Source organism: Drosophila busckii, chromosome X, assembly GCF_011750605.1.
Source record: "Drosophila busckii strain San Diego stock center, stock number 13000-0081.31 chromosome X, ASM1175060v1, whole genome shotgun sequence".
Lineage (NCBI taxonomy): Eukaryota > Metazoa > Arthropoda > Insecta > Diptera > Drosophilidae > Drosophila > Drosophila busckii.
In genome coordinates, this window is record NC_046608.1 from 3838059 (window position 1) to 3854530 (window position 16472).

At 42.6% G+C, this 16472-nt stretch overlaps 1 protein-coding gene across 2 annotated transcripts in view; it reads right to left on the minus strand.

The window, feature by feature from the left end:
- Positions 1–156: 156 nt before the first annotated feature.
- The window catches only part of LOC108606599 (adenylate cyclase type 9), a 39518-nt gene continuing 23202 nt past the window's right edge, over positions 157–16472 (minus strand). Inside the window, exons 1-5 of one of the 2 annotated variants that reach the window (XM_017996856.2) lie at positions 10912–11113; positions 8981–9258; positions 4957–6105; positions 4344–4444; positions 157–4285 (exon numbers count right to left, since the gene is read on the minus strand). In XM_017996856.2, coding sequence (XP_017852345.1) covers positions 936–4285; positions 4344–4444; positions 4957–6105; positions 8981–9228 — 4848 coding nt within the window. In that variant the 5' untranslated portion in view covers positions 9229–9258; positions 10912–11113 and the 3' untranslated portion in view covers positions 157–935. Of the gene's footprint in view, positions 4286–4343; positions 4445–4956; positions 6106–8980; positions 9259–10911; positions 11114–16472 lie in introns of those variants that run through there. The other variant, XM_017996855.2, reaches the window with a different exon arrangement.

The following is a 16472-nucleotide window of genomic DNA, read 5'->3' on the forward strand; positions in this document are numbered from 1 at the left end:
CTAGTACTATTAATTGTAAATATTGTTTAAATTAGGCTAGAGTTAAAAGTAACGCTTAAATAAATTATAAAACTAAATTAGTGCACACACAATAAAATAGTTAAAAGTAAACAAATTAGGGTTCAAAATTACAAAATACAACACATGCAAACAATATGCAGACAGACATACATATATAATATGTAAAGAGTTTGTGTGTAAGTGTGTGTGTGTGTGTGTGTAAATGGATCTCTTGTCGCTTGGCTACGAATCTACACATTGAGCTAAAAAGCAAGCAGCTCAACGTTGCTAACTGCACTCAAATCGAGTCAATTTCATTTTTACTCTCGCCACCTACGCTCAGTCTTGCAAAGTATGAGCGAGATAGCGCTAACTGCAGCTTCGTTCATAGCCAGAGAGCGAAAGCGCAAAAGCACTCAAGTCAGCAGTGCATGCCGTTACTTTTGCCGCGTACAAAGCGAGAGAGAGCAAGAGCGCTACGCCAAGCTTCGTACATAGCAAGAGAGTTCGAGAGCATGCATGCCGTTACTTTAAAGAGGATGGAGCGCTAAAGCACTCAATTTGCAGCTTGCATGCCGTTACTTTTGCAACTGCGCGCTCTCTTCAGCCACTGACGCTTGCGCCTATTTTTGCTTTTTCATTCATACAATTTTCAAGTGCCGGTCAAAACACACGCGTAATACTTATTAAAAGGATAATAATAGTTAAAAAAAAAGCCTATCGTATCGTATCATATTCAACATTAGTTACATATCACAAATAAACGGTTTACAAGCCGTCGCGCCCAAGCCAAGCCCCAACCTGCTGCTGTCCTACTCTAAACATTCTCACATGCATTAAATGCAGTTACAATATGGAAACCATTTTGCTGACGGCCAAGAGTTGTGTAATTGTTGTTGTTGTTGTTTGCATCTGGATCGGGATAAGTTTGGAGCTTAGAGTTCTGCATTGAGAATGCCGCTGCCGACGCCGCCGCCGATTCCGTTGAGCTGCACGGAATGCAGCGACGGCTGCGACTTGAAGAGCGATGTGGTCTCGCTTGAGTGCAGCTCCTCGTCCTCCTCCTCGGTAACGGTGGGCGGCTCCACAACCACCTGCGGTGCCGCGCCAGCTGCATCCTGCTCCCTGCGTCCGGTATAGAGAAACACCTCCATGTGATCCTTGCCCTTGACATAGACGCTGCCACGTGGCTCAAACTCAAAGCAGTCGGTGAGGAACTGCAAGCAGTCCTTGCCCACCTGTATGCGATTCGGCAAACCAGTGGAGTCCATGCGCGAGGCCACGTTGACAGCATCGCCCCAAATGTCGTAGTAGAGCTTGCTGGTGCCAATGACGCCAGCGGTGACGTCGCCAATGTTCATGCCAATACGCAGAATGAGATTAAACTCGAGCAGATCCTTGTTGAACTCGTAGACCACACGCTGCATCTCCAGCGCAAACTCCATCAGCGTATGGATGTGCTCATGTCCGCCCAGACGATGCGATGGATCCAGCCCGCTGGCTGCCATGAAAGTGGAGCCAATGGTTTTGATTTTCTCCACTGCGCGAAACTTCGGATGCGAGAGCAGCTCATCAAAGTCGCCAATCAGCTCGTTGAGCACGCGCAGGAACTCCTTGCCACCCAAATAGCTCTCATCATACATTTCATTGAAGTTCACTATCGAAGCAAAGATGATGGCAATGTTGTGATGATTCTCCGAGTACTTGGCTGTGTTCTTCAGATGCTCCGCCACATGCTTGGGTATGATGTTGTGCAGCAGCATGTCCGCCTGGTTCTTCATGTTCTGGACGCGCACCTTGTCCTGGTTGGCCACAGCGTTGCCGTAGAAGGTGAGTCGATAGCCAATTTCAAACTCGCGATTCAGAAACCAAACGAGCACGAGAATGAGCAGTAAGTCCAGATAAATTTCAACATGGTAGTCATGGAACCATTTGATTTCCTCATAGATAACAGCGCTACTGTTTAACTCTTCAACGTCCAGCTCCAGGCCCGAGCGCTGCCTGTAGACCGCCAGTTGGGAGACGGCTATGCCAATGAAGCAGAGCGCGGCCAGAAACGCGAGCACGTTGCGCATCCAGCAGTTGAGCTGGGTGAAGTTGCAAAAGTGCACAATGCAGACAAAGATGAGGAAGCCGTAGTGGTATTCAAAGGCCTGCAGTTGGGTCAGATCGAGCAGCAGAAAGTTGGCAATGATCAGGAGCACAGGCATGGCCATGAGTACGGCCAGACAGGTGTGCCATGGATACCAGCTGGAGATGGACTCGAAGATGCGATCGGCGCAGGATTCAAATTGCTGTGGCTGCGACGGCGGCGGCTGCGTTGGAGTTGTGGGCGTGGGCGTGGCCGTTGCTGTGGCGGATTCGCTGGCGCTGGACTTGCTGCGCATGCGTCCGGTGCCATGTCGACGGCACATCTGGCGCGTAAAGAGAAACAGAGCAAACACCTGAATGGCGGTGAAGCAGCTGAAGAGCGTGACCCACAAACGGAAAGTGGGCGTCACCGTATTCTGCGTCATCAGAAACAGCGAGATGGAGATGCACAGATAAACAGCGATGCCCACAAATATATCGATGTACGTATTGTAGCGAGGCGTGGCCAAAGTGGGCGGCCCATCGTGCTCGTGCTCGCTGCCAAAGCGATGAGCCTTGGAGCGAAAGTCGCGCTCCAACTGGCGCGACTTGAAGTACAAACTGAAGCGATGCAGCGGCGGCTTGACCAGATACGAGCGCTGGGAGCGCGCATTGTCGCGCACACAGCGAATGAGCTGCAGATCCGACTGCTTGCGCAGCTGCTGCAGACAGGCGGCCAGCGGATCGGCGGGCGTTGGATGTGGCTGCGGCAGAGCGGGCAGCGCAAAGGGCAGCACGCCAGCCTCCGCCAGATTCGACATGCTGGAGGTGGAGCTGGTAAAGTAGCCCGAGACGCGATGCTGACTTATGGCCGATTGATTCAATGCATAGATCTGCTGCTGAATGCTGCTGCGCCGCGAGTTGCTCTTAATGCCCGAATCCTTGCGCGAAGTGGCGGACGGGCAGATGCTTAGGCCATCCGGCCAGATGCTCGAGTTGCGCGACTGGGAGAAGCTTGCAGTGGGCGCATTCAGGCAGCAATTGTTGTTGCTGCTGCTGCCGGGAGCAGCTGGCCCAACGCCGCTGCTGGTGCTGGGCTGCGGCTCACCCAGTGGCAGATTCTGCCGCCCGCTGGTGAGCGTATTGGCGCGTGGGCGTGGCAGCGGCGAAGACTGCTCCAGCGTCTGTGCTATAGACTGACGACCGCATTGCGAGCGATAACTGCCAGTGCGTCCGAATGGCGAAATATCGCTGCGGGATTGGCTTATGTAGGAGCGCACGTCGATAATGTCATCGTACATCGAGTACTGTCCGGGTGAGCAGCAGCTGTTGCCATTGCCAGTGGCGCCGCCGCCGTCGGGTGAGCGCAGCGCAACGCTGGAGAGCGCAGTCGACGTCGCTGCATGCTGCAGCACGGGCGGACGACTTAGATTGGGTATGTCCAGCATTTGGCTGCTGCAGGCCGTCTCCACCAGCACGGGCAGCTGCTGATAGACGCCGCCACTGCCCAGCTGACTGCCGTTCTGCTCCATAAACGCTTGAGTCTCCTCGCTGCCATTTGCTGCTGCTGCGCCAGTAAGTCCGTTGAAGCGCTCCTGCTTGTCTTGCTGCTTGTCTTGCTGCTTCTCTTGCTGCTTATCCGACTGCTTCTCCTTCTGCTGCTGCTGCTTATCCTTGTTGTTGCCCAGCAGCGGCAGCTTAAAGTACTTGGACATTTGCCACACCTTGCTGCGGAACTTGTTGCGTCTGGGAGATTCCGCCACTGGTGGCTGCTGCTCCAGCGAGCTGGGCTGCTCGTCCGAGTCCAGGCTGCCGGGCAGCGACTTGCTTGTTATTATAATCTTGGGACGCTCGCGCATCACAATCAACGGCGGTATGCCAGCTGCAGCGGGATGAATAATGCCGCGTTCCAGATCGCGCTGCTGCGTTTGCGACTTCTTGCGCAGCTTCATGCTCAACGAGGTCAAGCGCGGACGCATTGAGAGCACCGGCGAGGACTTTAACGAGTTGGACAGCTGACCCACTGGCGAGGCGGGCGGCACATTCGGCTGCACCGCTGAGATATTGGTGGCGCTTTGTGAAAGCGAAGCGAGCGCCATGCCATGTCCAGGCAACATCAATGAACTGCCTGCGGCTGTGGCCGCCATGCTGGGACTCAAGCTATTGGCACGCGAGACATCGCGACGACGTCCCACTACGAAATAGGTGCGATGACCTAACAGAAAGCGATTGAAAGTTAAAGAGTGATAGAGCGATTAGATGGCTGAACCTACCAAAGACCTCTTCGCCCTCCTCCAGGTAGTAGTTGTCGCCGAGAAAGACCGAAGTTTCCTGTGAGATGTGCACTTGCTCTGGCTTGCCGGATGACTCCATTCTAAACGAAATGTATGTTGGTTATTCAATGTTTATCGATAGTATCGATAGCTAATCAATGCTAACATAAATCACTTAATAGCTTAAACTTTATAATATAACAATTAATAAGCTATATCAAAACTATTATTTATTATTATAAATGTTAACATAAATAATTGCAAAAGTTTAATGAAGTCAAAAATGTTATAAACTATTAATGAAGTAATTATCTTATTATTTTTTAGTATTATTATGAATGTTATTATTATTTTTTTGGTATATTCGTATTATAGCAGTTATATCGCTTTAAAAAATTATCGATAGCATATTATTATGGTTTGTATTATTATTGTTATTATTACTTATTACAACTACTATCAATAATACATTTCAAAGAAGTTGTCAATTGAAAAATAAGCTCAGCAATTAATATATTGAGCTATCGATAACATCGATAACTGCGTACAGCTTGCTTAAGTATTATTGATAGTATCGATATTTATATTACTATTTATTACATTTGCTACTCACTTATTTGCCAGGCTGACGTCATTGCTCCACACATCGAACTTGACACGTCTGGTGCCCACTATGCCGCAGAGGACGGTGCCCGTGTGGACGCCCACGCGCATCTTGACGCCCTCATGGCGCTGGGAATCGAAGCAGCGCATGGCATCGATCATGCCCAGACCCATCTCGACGCAGCAGATGGCGTGATCGGCACGCGGCTCCGGACAGCCCGAGACGCAGTAGTAGCAGTCGCCCAGCGTGGAGATCTTCTCGCAGCCGCTGAGCGAGCAGAGATCATCGAAGCGCTCGAACAGATCGTTGAGTATCTCGACCAGCTGCTCCGCCGTCTTGGTGGAGGACATGCGAGTAAAGCCGACAATATCGGCAAACAAAATGCTGACGTTCTCCATGCTGTGCATGTGGAATGGCCGGAAGAGCGACTTGACGTCGTGGGAGGCGCGCGGGCGCATGTAATGCGACTCTGGTGGGCTGTTGGGATCGATGCCAGCGCTGCCGCCTTCATTGAGCAGCATGTCCGCCACTTTGGGCGGCATAACCGAGTGTATCATCTTCTCCTTGAGCTGCTTCTCCATCTCCAGCTGGCGGCGCACCAGCAGATTTTGTCCCACCTTCATGAAGGTGCCGCGCATGCGCACCAGATTCATGACGAGCACATGCACTCCGACCAGATGCACGCTCAGATGCGCCATGATGCGCAGCAGGAGGATCTTATGGCTGGGATCGCCGCCTTCGCCGTTGCCGCCATGCACGGCGCTCACCTCGATCACAATGTGGGAGACAAGCTCAAAGGCTATGGAATAGCAGATGGCAATGCTGGCGCCCAGCCACAACGGCATGGGCAGTGCCGTATAAATCAGCAGCACAATCTCCAGGCAAATGGCAAAGTGACCCAATGGACTAAACGCGCGGCCCGTCCAGGTGAGAAACGCCAGCGAAGCGCTGCAGAGCAGCAGAGCGGTAATGGCAGAGGTGAGCGTGCGATTCTGTTTGTAGAGATCCCAGTGGGTGAAGCACATGGCCATGATGGTCACCAGCGACATCATTGAGAACGATGTCGAAATGGGACGCCAAAAGTCCTCGGAGCCACCATCGATGACAAAGTACAGGCACCAGGCCAAGGAGCAGAGCAAAATATACGACAAGGTAAACCTAAAATAGAAAGAGAGAGCGTGAGAGTGTGAGTGAGAGTGAGAGTGAGTGAGTGAGTTGTTCAACTTTAGCTGACTGCACATTGGTGCTAATTAGACTCAAGCCAGCATCAGTGGGTGTCTGAGTGGGCGTCTGAGTGGGTGGCTGGCAACTTCTGCTAAAGAACTACTCAACTACTTAGCTAGCGACAAAAAGTTGCAAAAGTAAGCGCTGCTCAAGCGCATTCATTAAACAGATTGCAATTCAGCTGCAGCAGCAGCAACATGTGGGGCACACGTGGCATGTGGCACGTGGCAACGTAACTTAGTCAACAAATTATAATTCCAACGCATTCGTCTAGACTTTCTGCGAAAAGCAATTTCATTAAGCTCTAAGCTTCCCAGTTGTTGCAACAGCAACAGCAACAGCAACTTCTGCTGCTTCTTCTTCTTCTTATTATGTTGCGCAATTTCCAGCCAAGAATTGCCAACTTAATCCGATTGCCAATTGGCTCGCAACAGCAAGTAAGCGCATAATTTCCTAATGCTACTTAAAGCTACAGTAAACGCTCGATAATTTTAATTGGTATTAAGGCTTTAAATTAGAAATTCAATTTAAAATTTTTGAATTTATTTTTATAAAATATTTTGTGTGCTTCAAAAGCAAACTTAAGCTTGAATATATATCATAGAATATGCTGAAATTATGCAAAATTAAAATAAATTCAGATTTTGATGTTCAATTTATGTGAAGTTATGAGCAAATATTCATTTGATTGATTTGATTAATATATATAAAATATATACAGAAAAGCTTAAAAGTAATTATTTAAAATGCATAATTAATAATCATTTGAATTGCAAGCGTTCACACTGTACGTAAGCCTATTACTGGGTTTAGTTCTTGAAAATAGAGTTTCGATTCGCGGAAAATCTTTGATAAAACCCGCGCCCCAAATGAACAAAACATATTTAGTTATGACCTTTGTGTAGCTCTAGTAAGATAATTCAATTGAAATTTTGTAATACAAAATAATTGTAGCATGCTTTTGAGCGTTGGCACTAATGCGCAGCTTCAAAGTAGGCAACACGGCATGTTGCTCAAAGACTGGCAGCTGGCCTTAACCTTTTTGCTTAGCGCCTTGGGCATTTGCTTTATTCTTTGACGTCCGTTGCAGTTGCTATTAAATTAGACTTCAGTCCCAAGGATTCCAGGGGCAATCGGACAGCAGCTGAGCAGCAGCAGCAGCACCAGCAGCTGCCGCCTCCTCCTCATGTTGCCGCTGATAGTTTCTATGCATTTCGTCGAGCAGCTTTTGACAGTGCAAGCGTCGCAGCCGCTGCTGCTGGCCAAACCACTGGGCGGCAGTTGTTTGCTCTTCGCAGGCAAAGCAATGCCAACGCCAGAGGCCCAGACCAAGCGCTGCGAGCAACAAGCAGCGCCGCTTGCCAGGCAGCAGCCGTTGCAAGCGGCTCAGCAGACGCAGCAGCAGGCAAATCCAAAGGCACTCCAACAGCAGACGATCCAGCTGACCTAGTCCGGCGCTGCAGCAGAGACGCAACAGCAGCGTGAGAAGCAGCACAGTCAGCAGCAGATGGTGCATGGTTAAGTCCGAGCTCTGGTTGGGGTGGGGTCGAAAAACTATCGAAACGTAAATACTTTAAATAATTTGAATGACTTTAAACTCAATGCCGGCTCTCGCATACAATCGATTTGCCCAGCCCAACCCAGCCCAGCCCAGTCCTGTCCAGCCCTGACCTGCAAAGCAACTTCGCTACGGCCTGCCACGCCACACCCCACTGCGCCCATTTGTAGCTGCAATTTTTGCCAACCTGATTTCGAGACACTTCCCTCAGCCTTTTGCTGGTTTGCGCGTCGCCTTGATTGCCTCTGCCAACTCTGCCCCCCTCTGCTCCACCCCTGCCCTGCCTTTAGCCCATGCATATTCGATCAACCTGCGCGCTCATTTAATGAGACCTTGCCGCCATCAGCCAAATTTCTCTGCCATCAGCTGCGTGCGCGTGCCCCCAATTCGAGTTGGCCATATGGCCAAATGGCTGCCACTCCACTCCACCCCATTGCTTTGGGCCCTAATGTAACTTGCAATTAATTATTGAGCACTGCGCTACTCCTAATGGCGCCTCATCTAGAGCGCCATGTGCTTTGAATGTTATATTCACACATATCTATGTCTATTTCATTTATATTTAAATGCTCTTGCTATTGTGACTTTTATAATTATTTGTTTGTTTAATTTAAGCTAATGAAACATTTTATTTTCAATTTATTTGCATTACTTTTACTTTTCAAGACTAAAGGAAACGCAGCAAAATTAATAATTGATAAGAGAATTACAATAGAATTATGTATAGAATTAGTTTGAATTTTATAAATAATTTAAATTTTGAAATTTATTTAATTTTTTAATTGATAACAGAATTAAAAAAGAATTATGTATAGAATTAATTTGAATTTTGAATTTTATAAATAATTTAAATTTTGAAATTTATTTTGGTTTTAGTTTTTAAAATTCATAAATTCTTAAATAACTTACTTACTTTGATTTTATATAATTTTCATACTAAAAGTTAATAAGTTACTTTAATTTTTTGAAAAATTGTATTTCAATTTTTAATGCTATAGGTAAATAAAATTTTGAACTTTTTTATATTAAACATAGTTTTGAAAATGAATTTTAAATATTTTAAGCTTTTTTAAATTAAACAGTTTTGAATTATTTTCATAGCTGCGTTTAATTTAAAAAAGTTGAATATGCTCTTTAGCTTTAAGTTTATTTAAAAATCATGCGGAACTAATTGTTGCATCTTTTTTACAGGCTACAGCGCAAAAGGATAAACATTGAAATGAACTTTTAGCCTTGGGGGCCAACACTCACCTGTATCGCATGCGGATGTGCGGAAATACGCTGGCCTGGTATTGCTCCTCGAGAACTGGTGAATCGAATTTGGGGTCCAGCCAGGATTTGGCTGCGGCGCGTTCGAATGCCACTGGCAACATGACGCTGCAGCAGGAATGACGACGTCCGGTTTGACTTAGATAGGTTTGAATATGCGGCGCCAAAGCAATTTGTATGTCATCGGTGGAATTGGCCCGGCTATCGTTGACTAGAACGCCCGGCGGCATCGCTGTGAAGCTGACCGACTGGCGACGCGACTGCAAAGAGAGCGGAAGGCAAAGAGCCATGTCAAAGGTGAGTAAGTCAAAGAATGGCAAATCTAATAACAAGCCATTAATATGAACTGCGTTTTTATTTTAGAGTCGCCACGCTACTGCTACAGTGGTAAGTCGATAAGAACTTTTGATGCTTAAGCTAAGATGAAAAGGCGATGAATTTCAATAGAATTTGGTGGAATTTGCTACGACGACAATGTGAGACGCTTCGATTTGTAAAAGTTAAAAGAGCAAATTTTAAAAGGAATTTGCTAAAATTGCATAGCCGACATTCTGAGACTCTGCACGTGCAGAGGAAAAGGTTTTAGCTTCAATTTGTAAAAGTTAAATGTTGAAAAAGCGATAAATTGCAAAAGAATTTGCCGCAACTTCGTTTAAGGTAAAGATTTTAGCTACGGTTTATAAAAGTTGAGGCGTAAAATTGCAAAAGAATTTGCTAATGAGCAAGCAAAGTCGAGCATAGCCGACAGTGCTAGACTCTGTGCATGTAGAGCGAAAGGCTTAGGCTTAAATTTATAAAAGTCTTAAGCGAAAAATAGCAAAATTATTTAAAATTGAGCAAGCAAAGTCGAGGCAAATGATTTATAAATGTTGAAAGTTTCAGTTGGAAATACATAACGAGCAAGCAAAGTTGGGCATAGCCGACAGCTTGAACGCTCTGTTTGACTCAAATGCTTTGACTGAATGAGCTGCTCAACTTGATTAATTTAATTTAGACAGAGAGTTGCTGAAATTTGTAAATTTAAAGAATGTTTCTAAATTGTATTTAGTAAGCGAGGCTCTACTGTATGTGTGCGTGTGTGTGTGCGTTCGAAAGTATGCAGCATTATTTAAGAATGCACAGCAAATGGCACGCGCTATTTGAAGCAAGGACGAGTTCGAGGGCAGAGACTCAGTACAGAAAGTGAGAGAACGAACGACATTTGCCATTTGCCATTTGCCTTGCCCATTTTGTTGAACTGGGTCACTTGCAACGCATTCTTGCCGCATGTGGCACTACTGTGCACTGTTTGCAATTAGCTTAAGCACTCAACAAGTGTGTTTTGCTCATATTGCGCATACGCTGCGTTGTACCTAAAACATTGCTGCTTTGATGCCCAAGCAAAGAATCGAAATATAATTATAATGAAATTGCATTTAGCGCCGAGAGTCACGCGACAAGCTTAACTTTGATTTCTTTAGATAATTTGTTTTCAGTCTTGTTTAATCTTATCGCGCACACAAAAGGAAACTTCAACAAAAGGCAACAGGGCAGCAACAACAACAGCAACAGCAACGAAATTCGCAATGACAGCTCAACGCTGTTGACATTTTAGCTTAATCAAATTAAGTATACGACGCGTACAAGTGGCCGGCACAGCTCAAGCACAAACACAAACAAAACACACACACACACAGATACGTGAGCAGAGCAGAGAATAACTCTGAAAGTTGCTAAGTGAATCATAAAGCGTAGCAATATACATATATATGGCTATATATGTGAGCTATATAAACTATATTTAAGCTATCGAAGTCGCATATTTGGGAGGCTGCTAAAAATAGCGTAAAAATATTTACATAACAAATGCGCATTAACGGAAATTATTTTATTTTATTTATTTGGCTTAGCAACAGTTTGTTGCTAGTTAATACCTTGCCACAAAAGTGTGTGCCACATGTTGTTGCAACAATTGACAGTCGGTTAAAAGTTTGCCGTTGGACTTTGTTTGGCAATAAATTTTTTTATTGTTTGCTGCGCGCTTTGATTTCGATTTTTGATTTATTGTAATTTAAAGCACTCGCAGTAATAACAAGAACAAATAGCAAAGCACACGCGCCAGCAGCAACAACAACAACAACAACAACAACAAAAGCAACGACTAACAAAAAGTTTTAACGAGCGCGCTCAACATTTTCGGTTCGAAAAAATAAAAAAAAATTTGTTAAATAATATAAACGCTCGACGTTGCCGTTGGCGCGACGGCGGGAACTGATTTGAATTTTAGTGCCGGACACGTCGAAGTCGCTGCCAGCAGCAGCGCAAAACAGCTGACAGCGTCAGCGCCAGCAGCAGCAGCAGCAGCAACAACAACAACAAGGTGCAAAAACTAGACAGCTTATCGGCGTGGCATTGATAAGGCCAAGCAGGTGAAATAGTTAAAAAAGCTAAAACAAACAAAAGAGCGAGAGCTAGAGAGAGAGAGAGAGAGCGAGAGAGAGAGCGTCTGAGAGCAAACGCGAGAGCGTCAGTTAATTTATAGAATCTAGACTTAAAGGCATTTCCAATCGAATTTGCAATTAGCACAAGCAGCGCTCTCGCTCTCTGTCTCTTACTGCCCTCTCACTTTCAACGACTTTGCTCTTGTCTTTGCTTTGAAGGTGGGAGTAACGGCCCTACATATAAATAGACTTTTAACGTGTTTTTTTTTTTATTTTTGCTGCTGATATTGATAAGATAAGCATAGCCCAACACACAGTTCGTCGCCAACTTCTTAACCGACTGCTGCTGCTGTTGCTTTTGCTTTTGTTGCTGTTGCTTACCTTGAACTTGCAACTGTCTGTTGTTTAATGCACAAAAGCTTAAGGCGACAAATAAAATAAATAAATAAATTTAAGGACTCAACCAGCAGCAGTCGTGCACTTAAATATTTATGGTCTATTTTGCTCTTGTTCTTGACGCTTGCATTTTATTTATTTACATGGCATGCAAATAAATCATTACAAGGCATATATAGCTATACTATATATATATATATATATTTTTGGGCTGCGCACTTATCTTGCTATTAATTACATTTTTGAAGTGCCATTAATTATAATCATTGTGGAAACACTCGAAGCTTTGATATCATGTTTATAGCTATTGAAAATTATATTCAAGCATAGACATGACTGTGATATTGAATGCACTTTTCATATTTGTGTGTGTCAACATATCAATTTTGTATTCAATATGCGATAATTAATCGTAGTAGATGTTTGTGTGTTTGGCTGTCAATTAGGAATAAAGCCAAGTACAGCATTTTATGCGCTCCCAGTTTTTGCGCTTAGAGTGCGTTAATTCGATACCAGGCGCACATTTTTGTTTAGAAATGAGCAGCACAGAATTTGAGCAGCACAAATTTGCTAAATAAGATACAAATTTATTGAAGAAAATTCTTCAAGTAGTTAAAACTTACACTGATTAGTGTTGTGGTTTTAGCTATTTCCAATTTGCCGCTAAGTGACTTTTGCAAAATTTTGAAGTTTAGCAAATTGACTTTGCTTACATATTGATATAATTATTTATTTATTTTGCTCAAATTATAAAACTAATAGCTTAAAGTAGACTTTTAAGACAATTTATTTTTGCCTGCAATGGGTTTTCATTAATGATTGATCAAAAAATGAATTAAGTTGAATTTTGTATTACTTAAATAGCAAAACTTAACTAAGCTAATTCACGCTAAAGTTAGTTATAGCTAAAAGCATTTAGTGCAGCTTGCTAGCTCTAGCATTAAAATAGCTAAAATGGCAACACTGCTTTGCTGATCTTACTCTCTCTCGCTCTCTCGCTTTGCTAACTTCATTTGCTGAGCGCCTGGCCATGCAGCTTGCTATTGAGCTAAGACTTTCAATTTTTGTTGAGCTGAACTCCCGGATTTGCCGTCAACTCATGTTAGGCAATTATCATCAGCTGAGAATTGTGCATATATAATTTGTTAAGTGTGCACTGTGCACAGTGGGAAGTCAGACGCGTCTGACCCGCTGCTGAGCAATGCTAAATATATAATTAAAAGCGAGCCCCCTCTGCTGATCTAAAGATTTGCATAGTACATGGAAAATAAAATGTACATAGAGTGCAGTTAATTGCACTAAATGCAATCATTAATTGTCAAGTCATTGCGGACGTGGCTTTTATATATGGCGAAATGCAATTTATTAATAATGCTGCAGTGTGGAATTTGTTTTTATATAGAGTAGAACTTATTGCTCGACGACAGGAAATTGCAAAGCTAAGCAAAGAATATATTTTTTTATTTTTTTTTAATTAAAATGGCAATGGCAGCAGACGCAGCGACGCCGCGGCTTCGATGCTAAGAAGTTGGCCAAATTAATCAATTGGCGTGGGCTCAGAATTTTAAGCAGATTAGATATAAAATAAAGCAGAGCGCGTTTGATATGCCGCAAACGCAACAAATGGTTGCAAATGTGATTAGAGGCTAACAGAGTTTATGGCCAGGCGGTTGCTTTGACCAGCACTCAAAGCCAAAAGCCCCCCACCAAAGGGGCAAGGGTCAAAGGCAATGGCCGTGGTGCGTCAGTATGACGCCCAAGTGTAAATAAGCACTTACTATTTTAATATATGCATGTGTATGCGTGTGTGTGTGTTGAACAAAGAGCTGTAAATTTGTTTGTGGCATGCAACGGTGCCGCAGTGGCACGCATGCCCCCAATACTTTTTGCTTAACACAACAACAAATAAAACGTGGCTTAAACACAAAAGCCGCCTCCGATCCTGGAATTACAAATGCCAATTATGAAATGTCTTACAGCGCTGCTGAGAGGCTTCAAGCCTCGCCAATCGACAATCGACAATGGCAAAGCCAATGGCAATGGCAATCGCAATGGCAATGGCAATGAGTGCCCAAAGTGCTCCACATGTAGTACTTGGGCTCTGGCTGCTGCTGCTGCTGCTGCTGCTGCTTGCCAAGCATTATAAAATGAAATATAATCAAGTCAAGAGACAAACGACGCATAATGCAGAGCAAAAAAATAGGGAAGCGAAAGAGTTGCGAATTTCGAACTTAAATAATTAAAAACTAGCACTAACAATTTTATTCAGAGCGCTCAAGTTTCAAATTAAAGAATAAACAAGTAAATGCTTTAAAAAGCTAAATTACTGCTGAAAAAAATATAAAATAAATAATAAAGCATTTTTTTTTATTAGTTTAAAAAGTATATATAGCAGCTCAAAACAATAAAAAGAGTTAAAATATTATAACTGCTAATGCTTTGAGCTAAATTGTTAATTTAACAGCAAATTAAAAGCGTCAAATGGTTGCAAATTCAGAATTTAAAATAAATATTATTAAATATATTAAATATTTAATAAAATATATCATTTTAAACATACAAAAAAAAATTAATAAATATTTTTATTAAATTTTAAAATTAATAATTATTTTTATAAAATTTTAAAATTAATAAATTATTTATTACATTTTTTTTATATTAAAAAAAGTTATATAAAAAGCATTTATAAGTTTTATTTGAATTTGCTTGCTTGTATTGCAATTTAAATTGTGCTTTAACTTGTGCGCATTTTCTGTCAGTGTATACACACACTTGTGCGCGCTGCAAATCCACGGTCTGTTGCACGGCAACACTGTGTGGCACATTGCCGTTGCTCTTGCATGCTAAATGAATGTCGCCCCACACTCAAGCCAATAAACACATGCCCAAAAAAAATATAATAAAAAAAAAAAAAACAAATACAATGCTCTGGCCCCAAACAACAACAACAAAAACACACACACGTGACATACAACAATAATAGAAATAATAAAGAAAAAGTTGGAAAAAAGAAGAAAAATTATAACACACGCAGACAAACAAACAATCAAACACACACACAGACACACACACATACATATATACATAAATAAATGCTTATACACGTGTAATAAGCCAAAGAAAATAAAGCGGAAAATCAATTTTAAAGCTTTGCTGCACAGTGCCAAGGATAATGAGCAGTCAAGCCAACAATAATACGACTTTCACTCTCGCTCGCTCGCTCACGCTCTGCTGTCTCACTCTAATGCTTGTGTGTGTGTCTGTGCCATAGACCTAGACACAATGCCAGGCACAATGACAGCCACAATATAATGACTGTAAAAAAGGCCACCAAATTGCAGCCAAAACTAATTTTAAACAAAAGGCCAAACAAAGCTCAAGCACGATTTGTCATGTGGCAAGAGCGCAGCAACAAGTTGCAGCTTAGAATAATGTCACATGTCTCTCTCTCTCTTTGCCTAGTTGAAGGTTGTTTACTGCTTATAGCCTAAGCACATAATAAAGCAGAAGAACAATAAAAAAAGTTAAGCCTGGCAACTTTTTTGTAGTCTAAACGTATTTTTAGTATAAAATTGCTTTAAATTTAAAATATTTCACTTTAGTTTTTATTTAATTAAGTTCACTTTTGCTTTGCTGCTTGTGTTTAGTTCAGTTTAGTTTGCTATTCTTTTATAAGCATCTATTTATTTGCTTGTTTAATTAATTAATGTTAACTATTGTGGCTTGCTTAACAATTTGAATTTCCGCACACATCAAAACTTCAAAAGGAAAAGCCATAAATGTTGTTTTCATTTAGTTTTGTTTTTTATTGTGTTAGGTTCGCACTGTGGAGCAATTGACTTAAATTTGTGGCATTTTCAAATATTTTTTAGCAAATATTTATGCATATTGTTGTTTAAATGGAAATTTTTGCAACTACATTTTGTTTAGTCGTCTTTGCGGCATAAATTGTTAGCCTAGATCGTTCAAATATATATAAGACTATTGCCAATTTAGACAATGTATCAAATATTAATCAACTTACTTATTTAAAGACTGCACTGTTAAGTTAACATACGCGCTTTATAACATAACATACGTTAAAATGCTGCAAATTTGTTAAAAATGCTGCCAATTGTTGCGACTCAAAGTTTCGAATTTCGTCTCGCGCTCAAATGTAGGCAATGCTAAATTTTTGGCGCCACTAACGAAGCAAGCGACGCGTTGCGCCCTCTATGACGGATGAGCGGGCCAACGAACCATGCGCAGGTAACGGCATTTCCGCTCACGTCAAGCGCACATCCGCACACTTATGCTTCACTGCATTGAGCGCTTCAAGCGCACAGAGCCCAAGCAACAGTTAACACACACACACACACACACACACACATGCGTGGCATGCGAAATGCGTTTATTACGTTTTGCTGGCTTGCAAGTCTAGTTAAGAGACAAAATATCACCGACTGCATTTAAAAAATGCTGCAAATGTTGACAAATACGTAAAGAAATATATATAGGAGCTATAATTTAAGCTTAATGTATTAATGTTTACATTAAAATTGAATAATTTACATCAAAAATAAAGCTTGCTTTTAGACTCTGTATATTAAAGTGTACAGAGGTCTTCTAGTGTAGTCAAATGTTATATATATATATTATATATGCTTGATCAGGCTTAC